At 37.5% G+C, this 20,575-nt stretch overlaps 1 protein-coding gene across 1 annotated transcript in view; it reads left to right on the top strand.

The window, feature by feature from the left end:
- Positions 1-20,575, top strand: part of Lrriq1 (leucine rich repeats and IQ motif containing 1) — a 152,312-nt gene that overhangs the window by 54,078 nt on the left and 77,659 nt on the right. Inside the window, exons 15-18 of the mRNA XM_051206403.1 lie at positions 3,041-3,223; positions 5,172-5,609; positions 7,972-8,173; positions 13,967-14,086. Coding sequence (XP_051062360.1) covers positions 3,041-3,223; positions 5,172-5,609; positions 7,972-8,173; positions 13,967-14,086 — 943 coding nt within the window. The remainder of the gene's footprint in view (positions 1-3,040; positions 3,224-5,171; positions 5,610-7,971; positions 8,174-13,966; positions 14,087-20,575) is intronic.

Genomic DNA, 20,575 nt, shown 5'->3' with positions numbered 1-20,575 from the left:
TATGAGTGAACACATACTATGTTTGTCTTTTTGTGACTGGGTTGCCTCACTCAGGATGGTTTCTTCTAGTTCCATCCACTTGCCTGTGAATTTCAAGATTCCATTTTGTTTTTTCCTCTGAGTAGTGCCCCATTGTGTAAATATACCACATTTTCTGAGCTAAATTTCTTGTTGACATCTCACTTTGTTTGTTAGCCTATCTTTTGGCAACAACATACCTGAAGCCATCAACTTACATGATGGGAATATGTAATTTGGCTCCTGATTTCAGTTTTCAAAAGCTTCAGGCCATGGCTGCTTGGTTGCATCCCTATAGTCTAGTGTTTCAGTAGAGCATCATGCTAAGGCAGTCTGTGGAAGAGCAAGGCTACCAACATCCTGTCATCCAGAGAGCAGAGAGAGAAAAGGGTAGGAACAAAACATTCTTCACAGGTTCATAGTCAGTGAGCTAATTCCTAAAAGTAAGCTACTCATCCTAATATGCCCTCCAGCCGTGAATTTGTCAGAGGATTAATCTGCATCCATGGAAATGGACCTTATGATCTAATCACCCCTCAACAACACCATCAGCTGTGTGCCAGGCCTTCAATACATGAAGATCTTAGAAGACAGCGTAGAACCAAAGCACAGTGTAAGCAGAGTGTGATGATGCCAGCTTCTAATCTTAGCACTGTGTAGCACAGGCATGAGGATCATTCCAAGTTTGAGGCCATCTTGGGATCTATAATGAGCTTAGGCCAACCAGAGTTACATAGAGAGACCCTGCCTCAAAACTAACCCCAAGGATTTCTTCATCCTAACGACTCCACTGCCATGATTGACAAATATGGAAGGCTGAAGAAACTGTTTTTGAAAAACACAAATCCAATATGAATCTTAATTACATACCACACAGACTTTAACACACTGTTACTGTCTTGATCATCCAAGCAAATTTTTCCATCAAAAAAGAATTTCAAAATACTCTGATTAAAGGGAACTGCTTGGGAACTTTTGTATGTTAAAGTGAGGAAGACAGCATCAAAATATGCCTAGCAGAGAAATTCAAGCCCATCTTAGTGTTACTTAATTTAGACTCCCTAACTGAAATAATCTATGTAATTATATTTATATCATTAGCCAGATGGAAAGTATTTGGTGACAAAAAATACGAGTTTGTCCTTTTCTTTTTCTTTTTTTTCTTTTGCATGTTGATCCCAGTTTGCCCTCCCTTCCTCTCTCCCTTCCTCCCTCCCTTCCTCTTTCCCTCTCTCCCCCCTTCACTTGCACCCTGACCACCCTCCCCTACCATCCCCCCACCCCAATTCCACATGTAGGGGAATGCCATCCAGTTGGGGTCATGTAGATCTGACAGGTCATGTGAAGTAGGGACTAGGGCTTCTCTCCTGTCTCTAGGTAAGGCAGTTATCCCTCCATGGGGGATGTGTTAGCAAGGTCTTTTGTGCACCAGAAATATATCCTGGTTCCACTGTCTGAGGTCCTGACTCAGACCCCCTGAATATGGGTCTCAGCTAGAAGGACTGAGCAGTCTGAGAGTTTGTCCTTTTCTTAATGGGTACTTTCCACAGGAACAGCTGCCAAACAGTGACAACTTCAATGTTTTGGACCTTATCTGACACCCAATGCTATCCTTAAACTTATTTGATTTTTCTTTTAAAATAGGAAAAAAATATTATTTGATAATTTCATACAAAATATTTTTACTATATTCACTCCATTGCTTCCCAGATTGTACCCTTCTTACCTTCCTGCCCACCTGTCTTTTAGTACTCTACCTCCTACCCCTTCTTTCCCCTTCCCCTCCCTCACCTTGTCTTTCTCCTCAGTGTGTGTGTGTGTGTATGTATGTATGTATGTATGTGCGTGCACTGCCCAAATACTCTTGTATTTGTGGCTGACCTACCATGGGTTACACCATTAGAATAACTCTCAGTTAATCTCTCTCAGTCTCAGTACCTATCAGATGCTAATAGCTCCTTGGCTGGGGTGAGATTTTCTAACTACCATCTCCCCCCCTTTCAAGGATTTGAATGGTTTGAGCCTGTGCATAATGGCTAACATCTGTTTCTTCTTCAGTCGTTTGATATCCTAGATCTTCCAGTTCTAGATAGAGATTTTTCTAATGAATTTATTAATATTAATTAAATACCCTCATAGATTCTGAGACTGAATTGAATTTGTAATATAATTGGGGAAGAACTGCTGCCTTGTAACATCGAGTACTTCTATCCATGATTATGCCATGTCTCCGTTTTTCATTGCTATTGATCATCGGTGTCTTAGGTTTTCCATAATAAAGAGTCCCACTTCTTTTAATTGTTCAAGAAGTCTAGTTTTCCACTGGGACCATTGTGAAACAGACTTAACTGTATTGTGAATCATGTTTATACTTTTCCTTGGGAAAGGCTTGGGCAGATAATTTCTGATGGCTGAGTTTGATTTACAACTCTTGCTATCTGTCCTGTTGTTATACCTTTTGGGGTATGATCGAAAGACTAAATAAATTCATAACACAAAGGTTATATTTTAATGAGGCTTGATAAATGTTTGCCTAAATTCTAAAGTAAATAGCAATTTTCAGAAGTGTTACCTTTGTAAAATTTCTCACATCATTCTTGTAATAGGAATGGCATTTTTGTATTGCAAATTTCAGCCCAAGGTTCCAACATTGACTCTCTCATTAGCAACTTGACTTTATTATTCATTGTAAGATAAAGCTATAGGATCTATAAAACTCATCTTGTATATGACAGAATATTAATATTTTGGGTAAATTTAACTCGTTTTATTTCTTTAAAACAATCTTATTTTGCATGACAATTCCAGTTCCCTTTTCCTCCAGTCCTCCCATCCTCCCCATCATTAGCAAGGGATAACCAGCCTTCAGTCTACAAGCCCAGAGAAGCTAGGAACCAAGGAGGACCCTAACAAACACATAAATTGAGTTCTTTTCCAAGATAAGCATGCTATGTGATATTTTGTGGTTATTTTAAAAACTAAGTCTTTATGGAGATTTTGACTTCTTCCTTGTTCTGAATAGGCATTCTGTCCTTCAGCTACTTCCTGCCCTGAGAATACTCAATGGTGACATGCTGAACTCTCACTCTGATTTCCATGTTGAAGAGCAGCACTTCCATCAAGACCTAGCATGTTTCCTGGCGCTTTGTCAGTACCAGCTTCAAGAGTTCAACTTATTAACTGAGAAGTGTATCACACAGAAGGGGTGAGATTCTGATTTTCCTCCTGTTGTATTTAAAAGAAATAATGTAATGTAAACCCATAAGTAAATGTAATGATCACCACAGTGACACTAGTTTGATTAGAAGCAATGTGTCTTGGTATTTTCTACCATTACTATTATCTAATTGTCATATATTTTTCAACAACTATTTTTTTACAAGATTGTGTATACTTCAAGAATTCATAGTTAAAAGAGAGTAAAGTTTGAAAACATTCAAATATATGGCACTAGAGTACTATATTGTACATATGTAATATTTACATATTATCCTCTGTCATCACAGTGGAGAAAAGCTATCAGTGCTTATACACGTTCAGGGGGCAAATGCTGGGAATTATCCTAATCCAGTATTGAAAACTGAGAATTTCCTTTTCCTGACCTTGAATTCTGAATGCATTACAATGAGTAAGTTGTACTAATCAGTCCATAACACAAGTTAAATTATTCATTGCTCCAGAAAATGCATGAGCTTTAATATTTCTGATCATTTCACCTATAGTTGTCCCATTATAATGAGAAAAATAGCAAGTGCGTCTTAATGTTTGTGCAGTTCCTAAGCCATGTCTTGTTTGTTTCCTTAATACCTTTTACTTTTGAGATTATTATAGAATTATATAATTTTCTATTATCTTTCATCCTTCTAAACTTTCCCATGTAGCCTCTTGAATGGGGAAGGTCTGGAACCAGAGTCAACGAGGTTCATAGAACTATCTGATGAGTTTGCTTCATAATTGTTAGCCAAGAGAGAAAGCTAAAAAGACACCTTTTAAATGCATGGGCTTTTCTTTCTTTAATTATTGGTGTGTGTGTGTGTGTGTGTGTGTGTGTGTGTGTGTGTGTGTGTGTGTACACAAGACCTAAGTACTTAAATATAATCTGCTCAGTCTATATAAGGGCATGTATGTATGTTTTAAGGGTTGACCACTGGTATTGGATAACTGTCTTGTATGGTCAGTGTGCTCTAAGGGTGTCTAGCAGACTAAGTCATAATTTAATTATTACTACTTACATTGTTGTACATACTTTTATCAGTTCATTTTCTATTTGAAACTTTTTTGACCAGATGGATAATTCACATTCACATTTTCATTGCTTAAAACTAGTTTTTATGTAATAAAGACATTCAAGCAAATCATTGCTGTTTATTAGCTATATCTATAAACTAGTTATCAAATTGCAATTTATTTATTTACATGTTTATTTAGGAATGAGGTGGAATAGAGTGCCTTGTGCACACTTTACAAGTATTATAAACTGAGCTGCATACTCAAAAGTAAGAAGGAATAATGCAGGTTAAAATTGAGAATAAGAGTGAGGACTACTCAGGTCAAATCCTTTACATTTCTTAAGGTTTTCAAATGAGTAGATACAGAATTTTGATTAATTATATAGGAATAAAGCCCAAAATATAGAAATCCAACAATTGTTCAAGAACAGTAGTCATTTATGTTTGGGTTATCTTTGCCATGGATAACAATTGTCCATATAAAAACAGAAATAAGAATTTTACCATAATTTAAGTTCTTTCATTACACAACACAAATATTTTGTGTGACAAGAGTCAGTGCAGAAAATACTTTTAATTCATGAATAACGTCTCCAAATTTAGGTAGTCGTTATTTCTATCATGATAGTAAAAGGTTTAATTTTATTTTAAAACCAAAAATACAGTGAATTAAAATGGACCTAAATTTTCAAGTCTTTTGTCTTGTTTGATACAGATCTTAGTCTTAGTAAACTAATGTTTTGATTTTTATTCAAAATAGTATAAAATTGTATATAAATGATTAGAAGTAAATTATAATCTATTGTGTTGCCAATTTGAATCTACCTTTGGCCATGTAGTAAATTTTACTTTTAAAACCGGCGCATTTTTGTGTCCATAGGTGTAGGTCTACTTATTTAATGTTCTGGTCTTTTATTTGTTCAGGGACATTCTCACTTTGCATGCTGCAGACAAACTCTGTCATTACTATAAGAACTTAATGAAATTCAGTAATGAATGCAGACATGCCCATGAACATGGGGATGTGACTGTCATCAAAAGGGCTGAACCAGAAACCAAGAAAAACCACCCAGCCCTTTCCAACACCAACAGCACACTGCAAAACAAGGCCTTTCAGTCTTGCACTGACAACTATGAAGCAGATTCACCAAATACTTCTGAAGACCTCATGGACCCTGGCTGCGGACCTTCCCCACTGACCTGTAAAGAAGCTGAAGGAAGAAATCAGGAGGAAATCATGGTACAAAAGAATGAGCCCAGAAGCATAAATAGTCCCTCCACCAGAAGAGCCTCGTTCATGGAAACGAAGATGACAAATTCTCCAATGAGTAATCATCAAAGTACTGAACTCAGTGAAACAAGGTAAGACCTTTTTCTTTTATAGATGTTATACTTACTGCTTGCATGTGTGCCTTACAAGACACTTTGGACTTTTAGTAGTATTGAAATTGAAAGACTATGGGGACTTTGGCATCAGACTAAATGCATTTTCATTATGATGTGGGCTGTAGGGATAGGGAGATGGAATGTGGTGGTTTCCGTGAGATGTCCCACCTTGAACACTGGGATCCTACTTGGTGGTGTATTTGGGTAGGAGTAGGAGATACAGCTAAAAGGTTGGGATAGATTCTTGGCCCCTGGATTGACTTTGGAAGCTTTTGTTTGTGGTTCCTTTCCTGTAGCAGAAAATTTTTAGGAATTTTGCTTTCAGACTTTAGAAGCTTGGCTGGGTGGTCTTGCCCTCAGGGTCTTCTTCCCTTTGTTCCAAAGCAGATCAAGCCTTTCCTGAATCTTCTGTTTTCCCTCAGTACAAGCCTTGGCTGCAAGTCTTTCTCTTTCTCTTATGACTTCATATATTTCTTTCTGTCCACTTGCTCTTCTTTGTAGACCTGCACAACAGGGATCACCAGTCTTCACTAGACATTATCAGTCTCCGCTAACAAAGAATTTAGTCCATTCAATTTTAGATTTAGTCTCAAGAAACTGATTAGGACAAGGATAGAATTCAGTCATTTTATTTTTTCCAAAAATGTGATACAATATTCTAAGTTGCTATAATACTGTTCCCCCAGAAACTTTGTCTCCATGGACCAAATTGCTTTCTGTATTGCTCTCTTCCAAGCTCCTCCAAACTGTCTCATTAATCTCTCTTTACAGCAGTCAAACAATTTTGTAGTCCAAGACTCCAAAATCACCTATATTCCCACAAAAACGTGCAGGTTATTCACAAGATAACGCGCTCCCTAGTACCCGTGTAAGTTACTTTTCTATTGATGTGGTAACACACCCAATCAAGACAATGTGTAGGAAAAGGGGTTTATCTGAGGGGAAGGCTCCAAACAGATAAGACTCCACCCCCGTTAGAGCAAGGCATGGTGTCTGGAGCCCCAAATGGGAGTGCACACCGAAAACCTGGAGACCAACTGTTGAGATGCTCAAGACAATGGGGGACATCTCATTCAACCCACCAAAACAAACAGACATTTATTGAAAATGCTGTCAAGGAAATTTTGAGTGATGGAATCTGTTCTCCAAATACCTTTTAAGTCAAACTCAGGAATTCCACAAGAAATTAAGGTAGACTAGCTAGCACTTTGATTACACCCTGTACCTTGATAAAAATTCCTTCAATGGTCTCTATAAGAAAGGAAACAAATTCCAACTCAGGAGAGCTACTCTGTGTCTAAAATTGACACACTGCTGTTGACTATGACATGGTAGAATTTCCTAATGGGCGTATAAGTTAGTAGACTATTTTCAAGTAGCCAAGAAGTGAAGAAAAGCTGGTAAAACTCTCTTAGGGTCCTTTCTTTACCTCGGAGTATGTAAGAGTGTCAATTCCTCGTCGTCTCTAAGGCAGCCCATGGGGATAATCACCTAACCCTTCTTGCCAACTATATTTCTGGAATCCCTCTTCTGTATGCCCACACCACTCTGTAACAATGCCCTCATTATCTAAAAGAATCTCCATAACACTGTTCATCTTTAAGGAATTAAAACGAAATTTAAATGTCTCTCTGAAACTAAATAAATCAGTCTCTGAACTCTTGGTTCGTTTTCTCCGTCAGATTGGCTATCTATACTAGTTTACATTCATGATAAAATTAGCAAGGAAGGATTATTTTTTAAATGACATCTTATACTCTTTATACTCGTGTACAGGTCACAGAGACCTTTCTTATTCTCTGAGAGTTTCCTGTGAGAGCTGTATTTACAAAAATTCACCCCTCCCTTCTCTCTCCAACTCTTCCTGTGTCTCCTTTACTCATTCTCAAGTTTTTAACTTCTTAATTATTTGTTACACACACACACACACACACATATACATATATTATACATATACATATATTATAAATAGGACTTGCTTTATCCATTTAATGCTGTTCCTGTGTATTTAGGGATCGCCAGTGGGACTGGATAACCTGTCAGAGGCTCACCCCTGAATGACACTGATTTTCCCTCTCTCAGCAGGCATTTATTGTCTGTAGCTCTCCATCTAGGGGTGTAGCTTTGTAAGATTATCCTCATCCACAATAGCATCGCAAATGCTATTATCATTGTGGTGCCAGGTCCTGTTAGAGCGCCCATACTGTTGAGAGCCCATGGGTGCAATTTCCCTAGCAAATATCGAAGACATAGTGTGCAGCAGCATATGAAGACCTCTCCTTCCCTTCTGTGGTTTCATGCATACCAAGAGAGTTTTATTCTTCCTTTCTCTTTTTAGTAAGGCAGCTGTGTTAATCCAATCCCAATGGCGGAGTTACATTGCACGCAGACAGGTTGATTTCTCTGCAAAAGTGACTCCTACCAGTGCAGAACCCCTGCAAAATCCCTTCACCAAAACCTGGACCACTTCAAATAAAGGGAGAAGAGAAAATATTATGGATATCCAAGAACAGAGGGAGAAGGCTGCTCTTCATATTCAGGTTCATTTCAAACTTTTGATAGCGGAGTTAGTCATAAAAAAATATTTTACTCGTCTTTCACTCATCAGCTATTCTGTATTTCTAAAAGTCTCTGTGATTTAAAGTTACTTGAATTTAGTTTACACTTGCATAAATTTGCAGGCTTCAGCAGAATAGTTAGCAGGTGGCTATGGTTCTGCTGACTCCGAAGACTGGATATAGTTCTTAAATCTGAAATATTATGACCAGGAGTGTGGCTTAAGCTAAACCATATAATGATATATAAAACTCTCTCTGTTGCAGAAGTCATTTGCTTCCTTGATTTGACTTATTTCAAGATATTTTATGAGGCCATTATAAATTGGTTTGTTTCCTGCTGTATTTTTCAGTATGTTTGTAGTTGGTACATAAAAGGCTACTGATCTTTTATGTATTTCCATTTATTATTATCTGCTTTAGTTTCTTTTTATCAAATTTGATCAAATCCACTCCCCATGTCATCCTTTCATGTTCCCCCTCACTACATTTGCCTCTCAAGTTCGTGTGTTCATGTAAAGATACACCGAGTTTACTTAGCATTGTTCCTATAGCTAATGACTCTTCAGCAAGGCAGCAGAATACAAAATCAACATGAAAGTCAGTAGCCTGAGATGATCATGTGGTTTTGTCCTTGAGTCTACATGATTTACATATGTTAAATAATTTCATGAGTCTCAGGAATGACAGACTTGATTGTGAATGGTCTTGTTTATGTGTTCTTGAATTTAGTTTGCAAGTATTGTATTTAGAAATTTAAATTTATATTAGTCAGGAAGATTGATCTATCATTCTAGTTTTTGGTTGTTGGATATTTATGTTGTTTTGGTATTGGAATGATAAAAACATTATTTAAAAAATAGTTTTGGACTTTCCCTTTCTCTATTATGGAACAATTTGAGTGTTGCTGTTAGTTCTTTGAAGGTCTAGTAGGATACTGCGCTGAATCCATCTGGCCTTGAGCGTGTTTTAGTTGGAGGATGTTTAGTTACCATTTGCAGGTACTACTATCTCAATATAGTATTTGTCAAACCACCTAAAATTTGAGTAGTGAAAGCTAATAATTTGATATAACTGGTAGCAATTCTAGAAGCATATGTAAAACTCTGACAAAATTTTAAACTTCTAAACACACTTGCCTCAGTTTCAAACTTGGAAGTCAGGAAGTAAAATTGAAAGAGGGGGATTCTGGAAATAGAAGGATACAGTGGGCCATGGCCCAGAGAAATGGAGGGGAACAATAGGGGAAGGGAGAACCAATCAAAAGAAAGTATGTATGAAAAAGCCATAGGGAAGAATGCTACTTTGTATGTATTTGAATACATAAATAAATATATTTTTTTTACCGTAGTACCAGCAAGACCAGATTTCAAAATGTATTTAAACTTCATTGAGTACTTTTTAAATTTTTATTTATTTACTCAATGAAACTTTTTCTTATGTCTTTACTGCAGTTCATGCTTAGAAGCAGAAGTGACCAGAAGTTAATCAACTGTGTCTTTTAACTATATGGGATATTTAATGTCACAAGTGCCTGTTCTGTGGTTAGACATATGCTCATTACTATACATAAATTTCTGAGCTAATGTAATGTTTATTATTATATTTACATTTTATAATTTAAAATCTACAAGCAATTGGTTGTAATTTTATCTTTTGTAAATTGTGGGTACATTTACATAGCCATGATCATATCTTCCCACTGGATTTCAAGCCTCCATTTGAAACTTGTGAAGTCACCAGTAGGTACAATGTGCCTGAAAACAATGCTTTCTCTGAATCTATGTATAGAATTAGGTAGAGTCCCTTAACTTATTCCTCTGTCTTTGCGTGGCTGTTGGTGGGCCTGTTCTTATGCAGACCCAGTGCAGTCACTATAGTTGTTAAGACTTTGTGATTGCAATGGCAATAGACTGCCCAGGGTTTTGTTTTTTCTTTTCCCATTTTTTGACTTCATTTTACATTCCATCCTTAGCTCTCCCTATAGTCTTTTCAACCTACTCTTGTGCATTATTCCTTGGCCCTTAGAGTAGATAGAATACATGACTTGAGGCCATGCACTCCATTGTCATTTATTCTCAGTGCCTTATGCATCCATACGTGTCCACTTTCACTGAAGTTCACTGGAAAGGGAGGCTGGTGTGTAATTATTGTCTATGGGTATAAACATATATATTAAAGTGGTTCGATTCTATATAAATCTAACTTAAATAACCGAGTTCAATTTAAGCTTGGTGTAAATTGACTAAAATCCTCCAGTGAGCTAGAAATCTATAGATTAGGTAAAAGACAAATCAACAAAAGTACAAATTTGGCTTAAAAAATAAGTGAGAATATATTCCCTTTTGCACTCCCAGGCATACCACCTGCTTTTCCTGGAAATGACATGTCTGTCAGTGTGAAAATGGAATCTGAAGTCTCACCAACTTTTCTTGTCCTTTGAGATAAAGTAATGGTGCTGGTTCAAACTCATTATGTAGCCAAAGCTAGCTCTAAAATCCCAGTCCACTTGCAGTAGTCCTCCAGGTGTGAGGATCCATACAAATACCACATCTGTCTCTAATGCATTTGTTTCTACTTTCAAGGCTCTGTTGGGAGAAGCTAAATTGTATCTGTTAATGGACAGATTGATTGAGACAACTATCTTCCACTGGAGAAAGCAGGACAGGCGATGAACGTAGTAGAACAAGGACAGTGCTTGAGGAGGGTGCCTTGGGGCTGTGTGGAAGAATTCAGTTTCCACATCCCAATGTGAATAATGGATGGGTAGAGAAATTGAGCAATAGACATTTGGTCTTTCTGATAGTGCAGCCAGACCAGAAAGTAAGGCCCTGATCCCGGAAGCCAGGATGTCTCACAGATTTGGGGTAAGAATGGAAACATTGCCAGGCTCAAGTGTATACCCCGAAATAGCCACTTGGCACCTCGAGCAACCATAACTTATGTTTTTGCCCTCATTGCTGAATAGAACTAGAAAAGGTCCGCTACTGTTGTCAGAGAAAAGAAGGAAGTCATGGTGAAGATTAAGCACTTGATTCTTCATTTGTTCAAATCCCATAACTACAGAAAGCGTAGCGACCCTGGGAGACATTGTGTGTGTGTCTGTCCGTGTGAACATTCTCAAAGTTCTGCCTAGGACTGCATGTGCTAACAGCTGTTATCAGTAAGAGCAAATTCACAAGATTTTGTATGTGTCTGAATAGTACCAGGCAATGTATGGCTTTTCTATATGTTTGGATGCTTTTTGCTGATGTTTTTGACAATTTAATTACAAGGTAAGTTGAGTACAGAGTGCAAGAATGTATGGAATCTTGGGATATATCATTTCTAAAATGTAATTGTCTAAACTGTCTCCCATTCCCCTGACCATTATTAGACCATATCATTTTTTTTAATCTTCTGTATACCCTCATTATTCATTTTGTCCATTTTAAGCCCCTATTCCTGTTGGAATAGAAAATCCATTCACGTAGGTTTGATTGCATGTATTAAGGTCTACTATCTGTGCATAGCATATGAGAAACAATATATTTCAAAACCAATGGTCTTTATGTACTGTCCCAGATTTATATATTATGGGCCACATGACAGAATAGTGAACCTTTACACTGTTCATACAGTTACTTTAAAATTACATTTAAGACCTTAAATTTTCATTTATTTGACTTTTTATTTGCATCTCTTTTACTTCTTTAGAAAATCTGGTCACAATGGCATATTTAATTGTCCTTTTCCCTTTCTCTCTTTTTCTCTCATTCTTCACCTGTGTAGTGTGTGTGTAAGCAGATTAGAGGTTTTATACACAAATAATAGAAAGTAAAGAAGAAGCTCCCACACTGGGCCTCCCTCACACAGCTTGTTTATTCCAAATGCCCTGTAGGACTCACAATCACAGTGGCTTAGAGACAGGAACGAGAATGCAGTGCATTATAATAAAGGAAAAAGGATGCTTCGGGTCTGTTTTGACTGGTGGTTGATGCTGTAGAAGGATAGTGGGAGGGGCCTAGGGCTGAAGCAGCCATCTGATTGGTTTGTAAAGCATGGGTAGCATTCTTCAGTGAGGGTTACATTGGGATAAAAGTAGGGAGGCTGACCACTGTCACCTCTCAGCAGTTCTTGGCGAGTTGCTTAGGTTCTGATTCAGCTTCTTGGACTCTGCTCTGAGGACATTGTAGTCTGACTTCCAAGACTGCATGGAGCAGATATGGCTGCTTTCTAGTAATGAAAACAGACCAGAAACATTGTGTATTGCAATTATCAGGGCAACAAAAATATCAATAATATTGTTATAAAAAATCTGATTACTCAAAACTATTCTAAAATACTTTTCATAGTTAAATTTGTCTTTGAGGAGTATTTTTTAAGATTATAATAAATTAAATCCATTTTTAAAAATTGCTTTAAATACTTACAGAATTATACACAGAACATGAATCATGCTGTTATTTTCTAGTGGTTTCCTACTCATATTTATTTACTTTAGTTTTTAAGAATTATTGTGAGCATGCACATGGTTGATGGGAGATGTCATTATGTATATATGTTTCTCATACTGGTTAATGAATAAAGCACTGTTGGCCAATAGGAAAGCAAGAGAGGTGGGACTAGGAGACAAGGAGGAGAGAGGAAGTAGTAGGGAGGGGTCAGCATGAAGAGACTGAAGAGAGCAGATGCCGGCCCCATTCCCCGGTAAGATGAGACCACATGGAAGTACTTAGATTAATAGAAACCGGTTAATAATTAAGACATAGCTAGCCGATAAGAAACTAGTAACTGACCAACAGAATTATATCTAATACAGCGTCTCTGTGTATTATTAGGGGCTGGTGTGGCACAAGACCAGCAGGGAAAAACCTACTCTTAACACATGGTTTCAAATTCATATTCAAACAACTGTTGATTGATCAAAGAACTAAAGCTTTTTCTTATTAATGTTTGAGACAGGGCCTAGAATTCACTGTTAAACTGGTCTGACCTAGGCCTCACCTGGTTCCTTTGCCTCTTCCTCCCCAGTGATGGAAACCCAAGCTTCTGATGATGTATTGTTTAGATTCATATATAACCATTTAAAAACAACTTCATAGTTTAGTATTTTATTCTTAAATGTAAGCAATCCGACATCCACATGTACTTCAACATATTCATGAACCATACTGTTGGTTTTATACCACAGGCATCCTAAAGTTCAGTCTTACAATATATGAATATCACCTATTCTCTGGCGTCTTTACCATACTTGGGACACAGACTGGAGAGTGTCTCTGTTCCAGGATTGTTAGGGACCTGACTATTTTTAGTTGCATCATTCTATGTTGACTTAATTTTTTTCCCTGAAATTAATTTATTTTAGGCCATGATACTGCCTCCTTAATATGGTCATTTAAATACACTGGAGTTTTTCTAAATGAGCTTTGTCTTATTTTAAACATAATGATTTGAAAGTGAGCAAAACTGACCTTTGAAAAATGTCTTTCTTCTTGGTTCAGAATGGGTCCTGGAGGAATTATCAGATAATTGATTGGCTGACCTACATGTGCAGTGGAGGGGAGTGTTAAAGACACTTCTCCGCTTACCACAAAGGAAGTCTCTCGAGATGCAGACACATGTGGTCATTTAATTTATCTTGCAGTTTTACATGTCACATAAAGTTCAAGAAACAGATTATTGAGCCATTAAACCAAGTTCTAAGATGTTTTATCTTCCTAATGGGATAACACAGAGAATCTGGGGTAGGGTTTGATCTGTAACCCTGCGTGACATCCTTCACATTTTGTTCAGGCAGTTTGGAAGGGCTTTATTTTACGAAAGAAACTGGCAACGGCCCTGGAGGCTATCAGGAATGAAGAATCTGGAGAGGAATACGAAGAAATAGATTTAGAGGATTTTGAATATGATGAGGTGAGTGCCAACCAACTACAACATGTAATTATTGCTGCTAAACTATTGTTCTATACAGTTTCAAAGCTAACTCCTCAGCTGGTTGCTAGAAATGTTGTAGATAATCACCATCCTTGAATACATCCTGGCCATTTTGTGTATTATGAGACAATTTCTAAGATGGTTAGTAACATTATAAGATAGGTATTACTGCTACCTTCTACCCCTTTCTTACCCTGTCCTCCTCCTTTATACAATGTATAAAGTGGCAATGGAATGCTTACAAGTCATTTTGTCCTCTGGGACCAGATTCTCTCGAGGTTAATGCTTTCTTTAACCACAGTGAAAACACTGGAGAAAGTACATTGATAGAACATTATGTGTTTGACCTTATCAAATTCACATCTGTCCTACTGATGTCCAGCTTTTAGTTTGAGCCAGGATTGTATGTGGCAAGTACACGGCATATTTTCCTTCATCTCCTTTGAATGCAACAATTCCTCAGCTCTGTCTTTGCATTTCACAACTGCAATACTTTCAGTTAATATAAAATTCTACCTTCCTTCATGCTATGAAAATATAGAATGGAAATTTTGTTAAGAGTAGGTTTTTCTGCTGGACTGATGCCACTGCCATGCCAGCCACAAGTAACTCACAGAGTCACTGTATTAGGTATAATTCTGTTGGCCTGTTATTAACATTTCTTATTGGCTAGCTCTGTCTTAAATATTAACCCATTTCTATTAATCTAAGTATTTTTACGTGGTCTTATCTTACTGGAGAGAGGGCCTGGACCTCTGTTCCCTCCAGTCTCTACATCTTGACTCTCCTTACTACTTTAGTCCCGCCTATCTTGCTTTCCTATTGGCCAACAGTGTTTTATTCATTAACCAATACAAGGAACATATTTACATAATGACATCTCCCATCATGGAAATAAACAATTTACCAAATGTCCATAGTCGTGAGTAGTGTGATGACATCTCCCACCATCATTCTCCATCTTGTCCAGGATATGAGTTACCTGCTTTGGTCTTTGTGCTGTGTGTCTATAGCACATATCTTACTTGCTCCCAAGCTGCTTCTTAGCCAAACACTGCATAATTACATTGTTCATGTTCATATTAGGATTATTTCACTCTTATAGTTAGGAGTACAAAATTAATTGTGGTGGCAATTTTATTACAGTGCATTAGAACACTTGTCCTGTTTTATTATTCAGTATTGTTTTGAAACTCATGAATATTTAATAAGTTTCACTTTATCAGAAATATGTGTGTATATATGAGAGAGGACAGTGAATATAGGGCGTGACTTTATCTATGCTTTCATGTACCCAGCAAGGGTCTTGGGTCCTGTCTTTACTCAATAACTTCATTAGTTAATTGCAATTGTCTGGATGCATTTGAACACAGTGACATGTCATTGAGAATTCATTGTTTATCATTGGGAAAAATATGTAATAATAAAATTACAGTTACTTTGAAAATAAGTTAACTGCTTTTCAAAGAATATTTAGAGCTTAATTGTGATATAATTCTAGACTTGCTACCATGGTAAATTTATCTCTGATGGTTTTCAAAAATAATTTACCCAAGTTTTGTTAAAATTTCTAAATACCCTATATGTGTAACTACATCATCTACAAATAACAAAAACTATCTTCTTTTTCTATTTCTTATTCTTATATTTTTTAATGTTTCTTTATTCTCTTGATATAAATCAAATGTCCAGTGCAATTTGAATCATGGTAATCAGAGCAAGCATCGTTTTTTTTTTTTTTTCTTTGTTTCAAGATGGAAATATTTAACATGTAAAAATGATTCTTATTCATCTCCTTTAGAAACCTTGTGCATTAGGCAGGTGACACCTTCCTGACATTTACAGATTACAATGATGGTGGTGGTGATGATTCTATGTTCTTTTAATTTTACCAAATAGTTTTCATATATAAATCATTGGATTCCTGATACAAAACTTTACATTCCTTGAGTCAATCAATGCAGTTATTAATATCTAAGTCGTTTTGACTTGACACATTTTATTTAGGTTTTTAAATTTGCACTTAAAAAACTGTTGAGCCTCTAGCTCTTTTCAGGTTTTGGTGTGAAAGCTGTTTTGGTCTCAAACATTTGGTTTTGATGTGTTTTCTGCCTTTTTACTTGAGAAAGAATCTGTTTTAGGATTGGGAACTATTTATAAATGTCTGGAGACATATCCATGTCAACATAAAAGCAACGGGGCTAGGAGATAGTGCGTGTTCAGAGCAGAGTAATGTTTTAGAGAATCCACATTTGGATTCCAGGGCCCACAGGCACAACCAAACCACTAAACCAGCTCCAGGGACTTTGACTCCCTCTGTTGGCCTCCAAGAGCATTACATTCATGTGCACAAACCCAAACCCAGATACAGATACACAGTTTTTACAAAGAAAAAGAAATGAACACTCTGCAAGCAGTAAATGAATTGCTACCTTTTGTGTGTTTATATATGGTTGCGGGCACATGTAGAGGGCAGAGGAAGATGTCTGCTATCATGGCTGCCATCCTGTATAGTTCTCCAGATGAATTTTTTTTTTTTTTTTTTTTTGAGACAGTGGCTGTGACTGATGAGAAATAATTGCAGAGAAATCCCTGGGGGTCTTCTGTCACCCCACTGGGCTGTGGGGTTGCAGGTGTGTGCCACAGCTGCAGTTTTACTTGGGCACTGAGACTGGGACTCATGTCTTAGCTTTCCTTTTGTATCCAGTACTGTACTGATTGAACCATCTCCCAGCACAGATCGACATAATCATTTGCTTCTGTTTATAAATAATCATCAGTTATGGTTATGGGTATTTTTAAACAACTTTTAGTTTTTGTATGATAGTGCAGGGCTCCTTTTTTGAGACTGGTTAGAATGTATGTACTTACAATAATTAAATCATTGCATCATGGAGCCATCCATAATACAGTTTCCCCTTTTACTCTAGTTTCTATGCTGAACTATACATTTTAGGAGTACTTGCTCTATATTTATGCTGACACAGATTTCTTTGGCTAGAGCTTTCTCTGTTATTTTTTCCCCAATTGTCCCATTTGTTCTATGCTGAGTTTTTTTTTATATTTCATATTTTTTCATTTTATAAACGAACCCCAGTTTCTCCTCCCTCCCTTTCTCCCACCCCATCCTTCCCTATCCCACCCCTATCTACTCCTATGAGGGGGGAAGGCCTTCCTTGGGGAGTCAACAAAGTCTGGTTTATCAAGTTGAGGCAGGACCAAGGCCCTTCCCCCTGCACCAAGGCTGATCAAAGTATCCTACCATAGGGAATGGGCTCCAAAAAGCCAGTTCATGCACCCGGCATTAGAACTGGTCTCACTGCCAGAGGGTCCCCCAAACAGATCAAGCCACATAACTGTCACCTACATTCAGAGGGCCTAGTTTGGTCTCATGCCAGTTCCCCAGCTGTCAATCTAGAATCCATCCTTGAGCTCCCATAACTTGGGTCAGCTGTCTCTGCCCCCATCGTGATCTTGACACCTTCCTGCCTCCCATTCATATGATTCTTCCTCCCTCTCTTCAACTGCAATCCAGGAGTTCAGCTCAGTACTTGGCCCTGGATTACTACATTTGCTTCTTTTAGTTACTGAATATAGGTTCTCTGTTGACAATTAGGGTGGTCACTAATCTGATTGTAGGGGAAGGCCAGTTCAGGCACCCTCTCCACTATTGCTAGGAGTCTTAGCTGGGCTCATCCTTGTGGATTCCTGGAAATTGTCCTAGCATCAGATTTCTCCCTAACCACATAGTGGCTTTCTATATCAAGATATCTCTTTCATTGCTCTGTCTCTCTGTCTCTACCCCCACTTGGCTGTCTCAATCTCTCATGGTCCCATTCCCTATCCTTTCTCTTCTACCTCCCCCCTCCCAGTTTGCCCAGGAGATCTTCCCCTGGGGCCCTTCTTTTTACCTAGCTTCTGTGGGGTTGTGGATTGTAGTCTGGTTATCCTTTGCTTTGTATCTAATATCCACTTATGAATGAATACATACCGTGTTTGTCTTTCTGGATTTGGGTTACCTTACTTGGGATTATTTTTTTTTCTAGTTCCATCCGTTTACATATAAATTTCATGATGTCATTTTTTAACCACTGAATAATACTTTGCTTTATCCATTCTTCAGTTGAGGGGCTTCTAGGTTGTTTACCGGTTCTGGCTATCACAAATAATGCTACTATGCACATAGCTGAATAAATGTCATTTTGGTATGACTGTATATCTTTTGAGTATATGCCCAATGGTGATATTGCTCATTCTTAATTTCCAATTTTCTGATAAAACACTATACTGATTTCTACTGTGGCTGTACAAGTTTGCACTCCCACCTGCAGTGGAGGAATGTTCCCCTTACTTCACATCCTCTCCAGCATCAGCTGTCTTTGGAGTTTTTGATCTTAGCCATTCTGATAGGTATAAAGTGGTATCTCAGTGTCTTTTTGATCTGCATTTTCATGATGGCTAAGGTTGTTAAGCAACTCCTTAAATGTCTTTTGGCACTGAGATTCTTCTGTTCAGAATTCTCTATTTAGTTCTGTTCCCCATTTTTTTTTTAAATTACACTATTTGGTATTTTGATGTCTAGTTTTTTTTTAATTCTTTATATATTTTGGCGATATGGGGATGGTAAAGATCTTTTTACATTCTATAGGCTGTTATTTTTTCTTATTGACAGTGTTCTTTGCCTTATGGAAGCTTATCAGTTGCAGGAGGTTCCATTTATTGATTGTTGCTCTCAGTGTCTGTACTACTGGTGTTACGTTCAAGAAGTAGTCTCTTGTGCCAATGTGTTCAAGGCTACTGCCCACTTTCTCTTCTATCAGGTTCAGTGTATATGGGTTTATGTTGAGTTCTCTGATCCATTTGGACTTGAGTTTTGTGCATGGGGATAGATATGGATCCATCTGCAATCTTCTACATGTCAACATCCACTGATGCCAGCACCATTTGTTGAAGGTGGTTTCTTTTTTCCAGTGTACAATTGTGGCTTCTTTGTCAAAAATAAGGTGTTCATAGATAAGTGGATTAATATCAGGGTCTTATATTAGATTCCATTGATGCATGTGTCTGTTTTCTTTTCTTTTTTACTAATACCAAGCTGTTTTTATTACTATAGCTCTATAGTAGAGCTTGAAGTCAGGGATGCCTTTGGAAGTTCCTTTATTGTAAAGGATTGTTTTAATTATCCTGGTTTTTTGTTTTCCATATGAAGTTGATTGAGTAATATTCTTTCAAGATCTGTGTAAAATTGTGTTGGGATTTAGATAGGGATTGCACTGAATCTATAGACTGCTTTTGGTAAGATTGCCATTTTTACTGTGTTGATCCTACCTAACCAAGAACATGGGAGATCTTTACATTTTCTGATATCTTTTTCAGTTTCTTTCTTCAAAGACTTAAAGTACTTGTCATACAGGTCTTTCTTTCCCTTGTTTGGCTACTCCAAGATACATTATGTTATTTGTGGCTATTGTAAAGGGTGATGTTTTTGTGATTTCTTTCTTGACATGTTTATCGTTTGTATATAGGAGGGCTACCTATTTTTTTTTAATATTGTATCCTGTACATTACTGAAGGTGTTTATCAGCTGTAGGAGTTCCCTGATAGAATTTTTGGGGTCACTTAATGCATACTGTCATCTCATCTGCAAATAGCAAAAGTTTGATTTCTCCCATTCCAGTTTGTGTCCCCTTGATCTCCTTTTGTTGTCTTATTGCCCTTGCTATAATACTGAGGACTGCTATTTGAATACCAATATAGGGAGAATTTTTACCTAGAGTACTGCTGTTATAGGCCTGCTAGTGTAGTACTCCCAGGACAGAAAAAATGAGATGGTTTGACATGTACTTTAAAGGATGTTTTTGTTTTGTTTTGTTTTAGTTACAAGATCAGTGTACATTCATGCCAGGCCTGATAGCACCAGTAGGGGTCTTTTCCTAGTTGCCATCTTCTCATTGGAACCATTTCCCTTGCAACAAGATCACTAATTTGATGGTAGGTGGTGTGCTGCAACCTGTTATCTTTCCTTGAATACATCTACATAGCCATGTAGAGGGAGACGTTTCTCCATCTAGTCTGGGTCCTACTGGAACGATTTTTCTCTACCCTTTGGGCCCTCACAGCCATTTATAAACTAACAACCCTGAGGCTTAATATCTATTTATAATTGCTTGACTAATGACTAGGTCTCTCTTATAAAAGGACCAATTTCTATTAATCTGTGTATCATCACATGGCCTTGGCTTACCTGTGATGCCCTGGCATCTTGACTCCCTGGTGGCTACATTGCATCTCTTTGACCCCACCTACTACCTCTCTCCATCTCTGTTCTGATTTCTTGCCCGGCTTTACTGTTAAGCCATTGGCCAACAGAGTTTTATTCATCAACCAATAAGAGAAACACATAGTAGCAGCATATAGAAGGACATCCCCCATCATTGCCACTCAGAAAATAATTTTAAAAATTGAGCC

The sequence above is a fragment of the Phodopus roborovskii genome, unplaced genomic scaffold (assembly GCF_943737965.1).
Source record: "Phodopus roborovskii unplaced genomic scaffold, PHOROB, whole genome shotgun sequence".
NCBI classification, from domain to species: Eukaryota; Metazoa; Chordata; class Mammalia; order Rodentia; family Cricetidae; genus Phodopus; species Phodopus roborovskii.
This window is presented reverse-complemented; position numbering and strand designations above follow the sequence as displayed.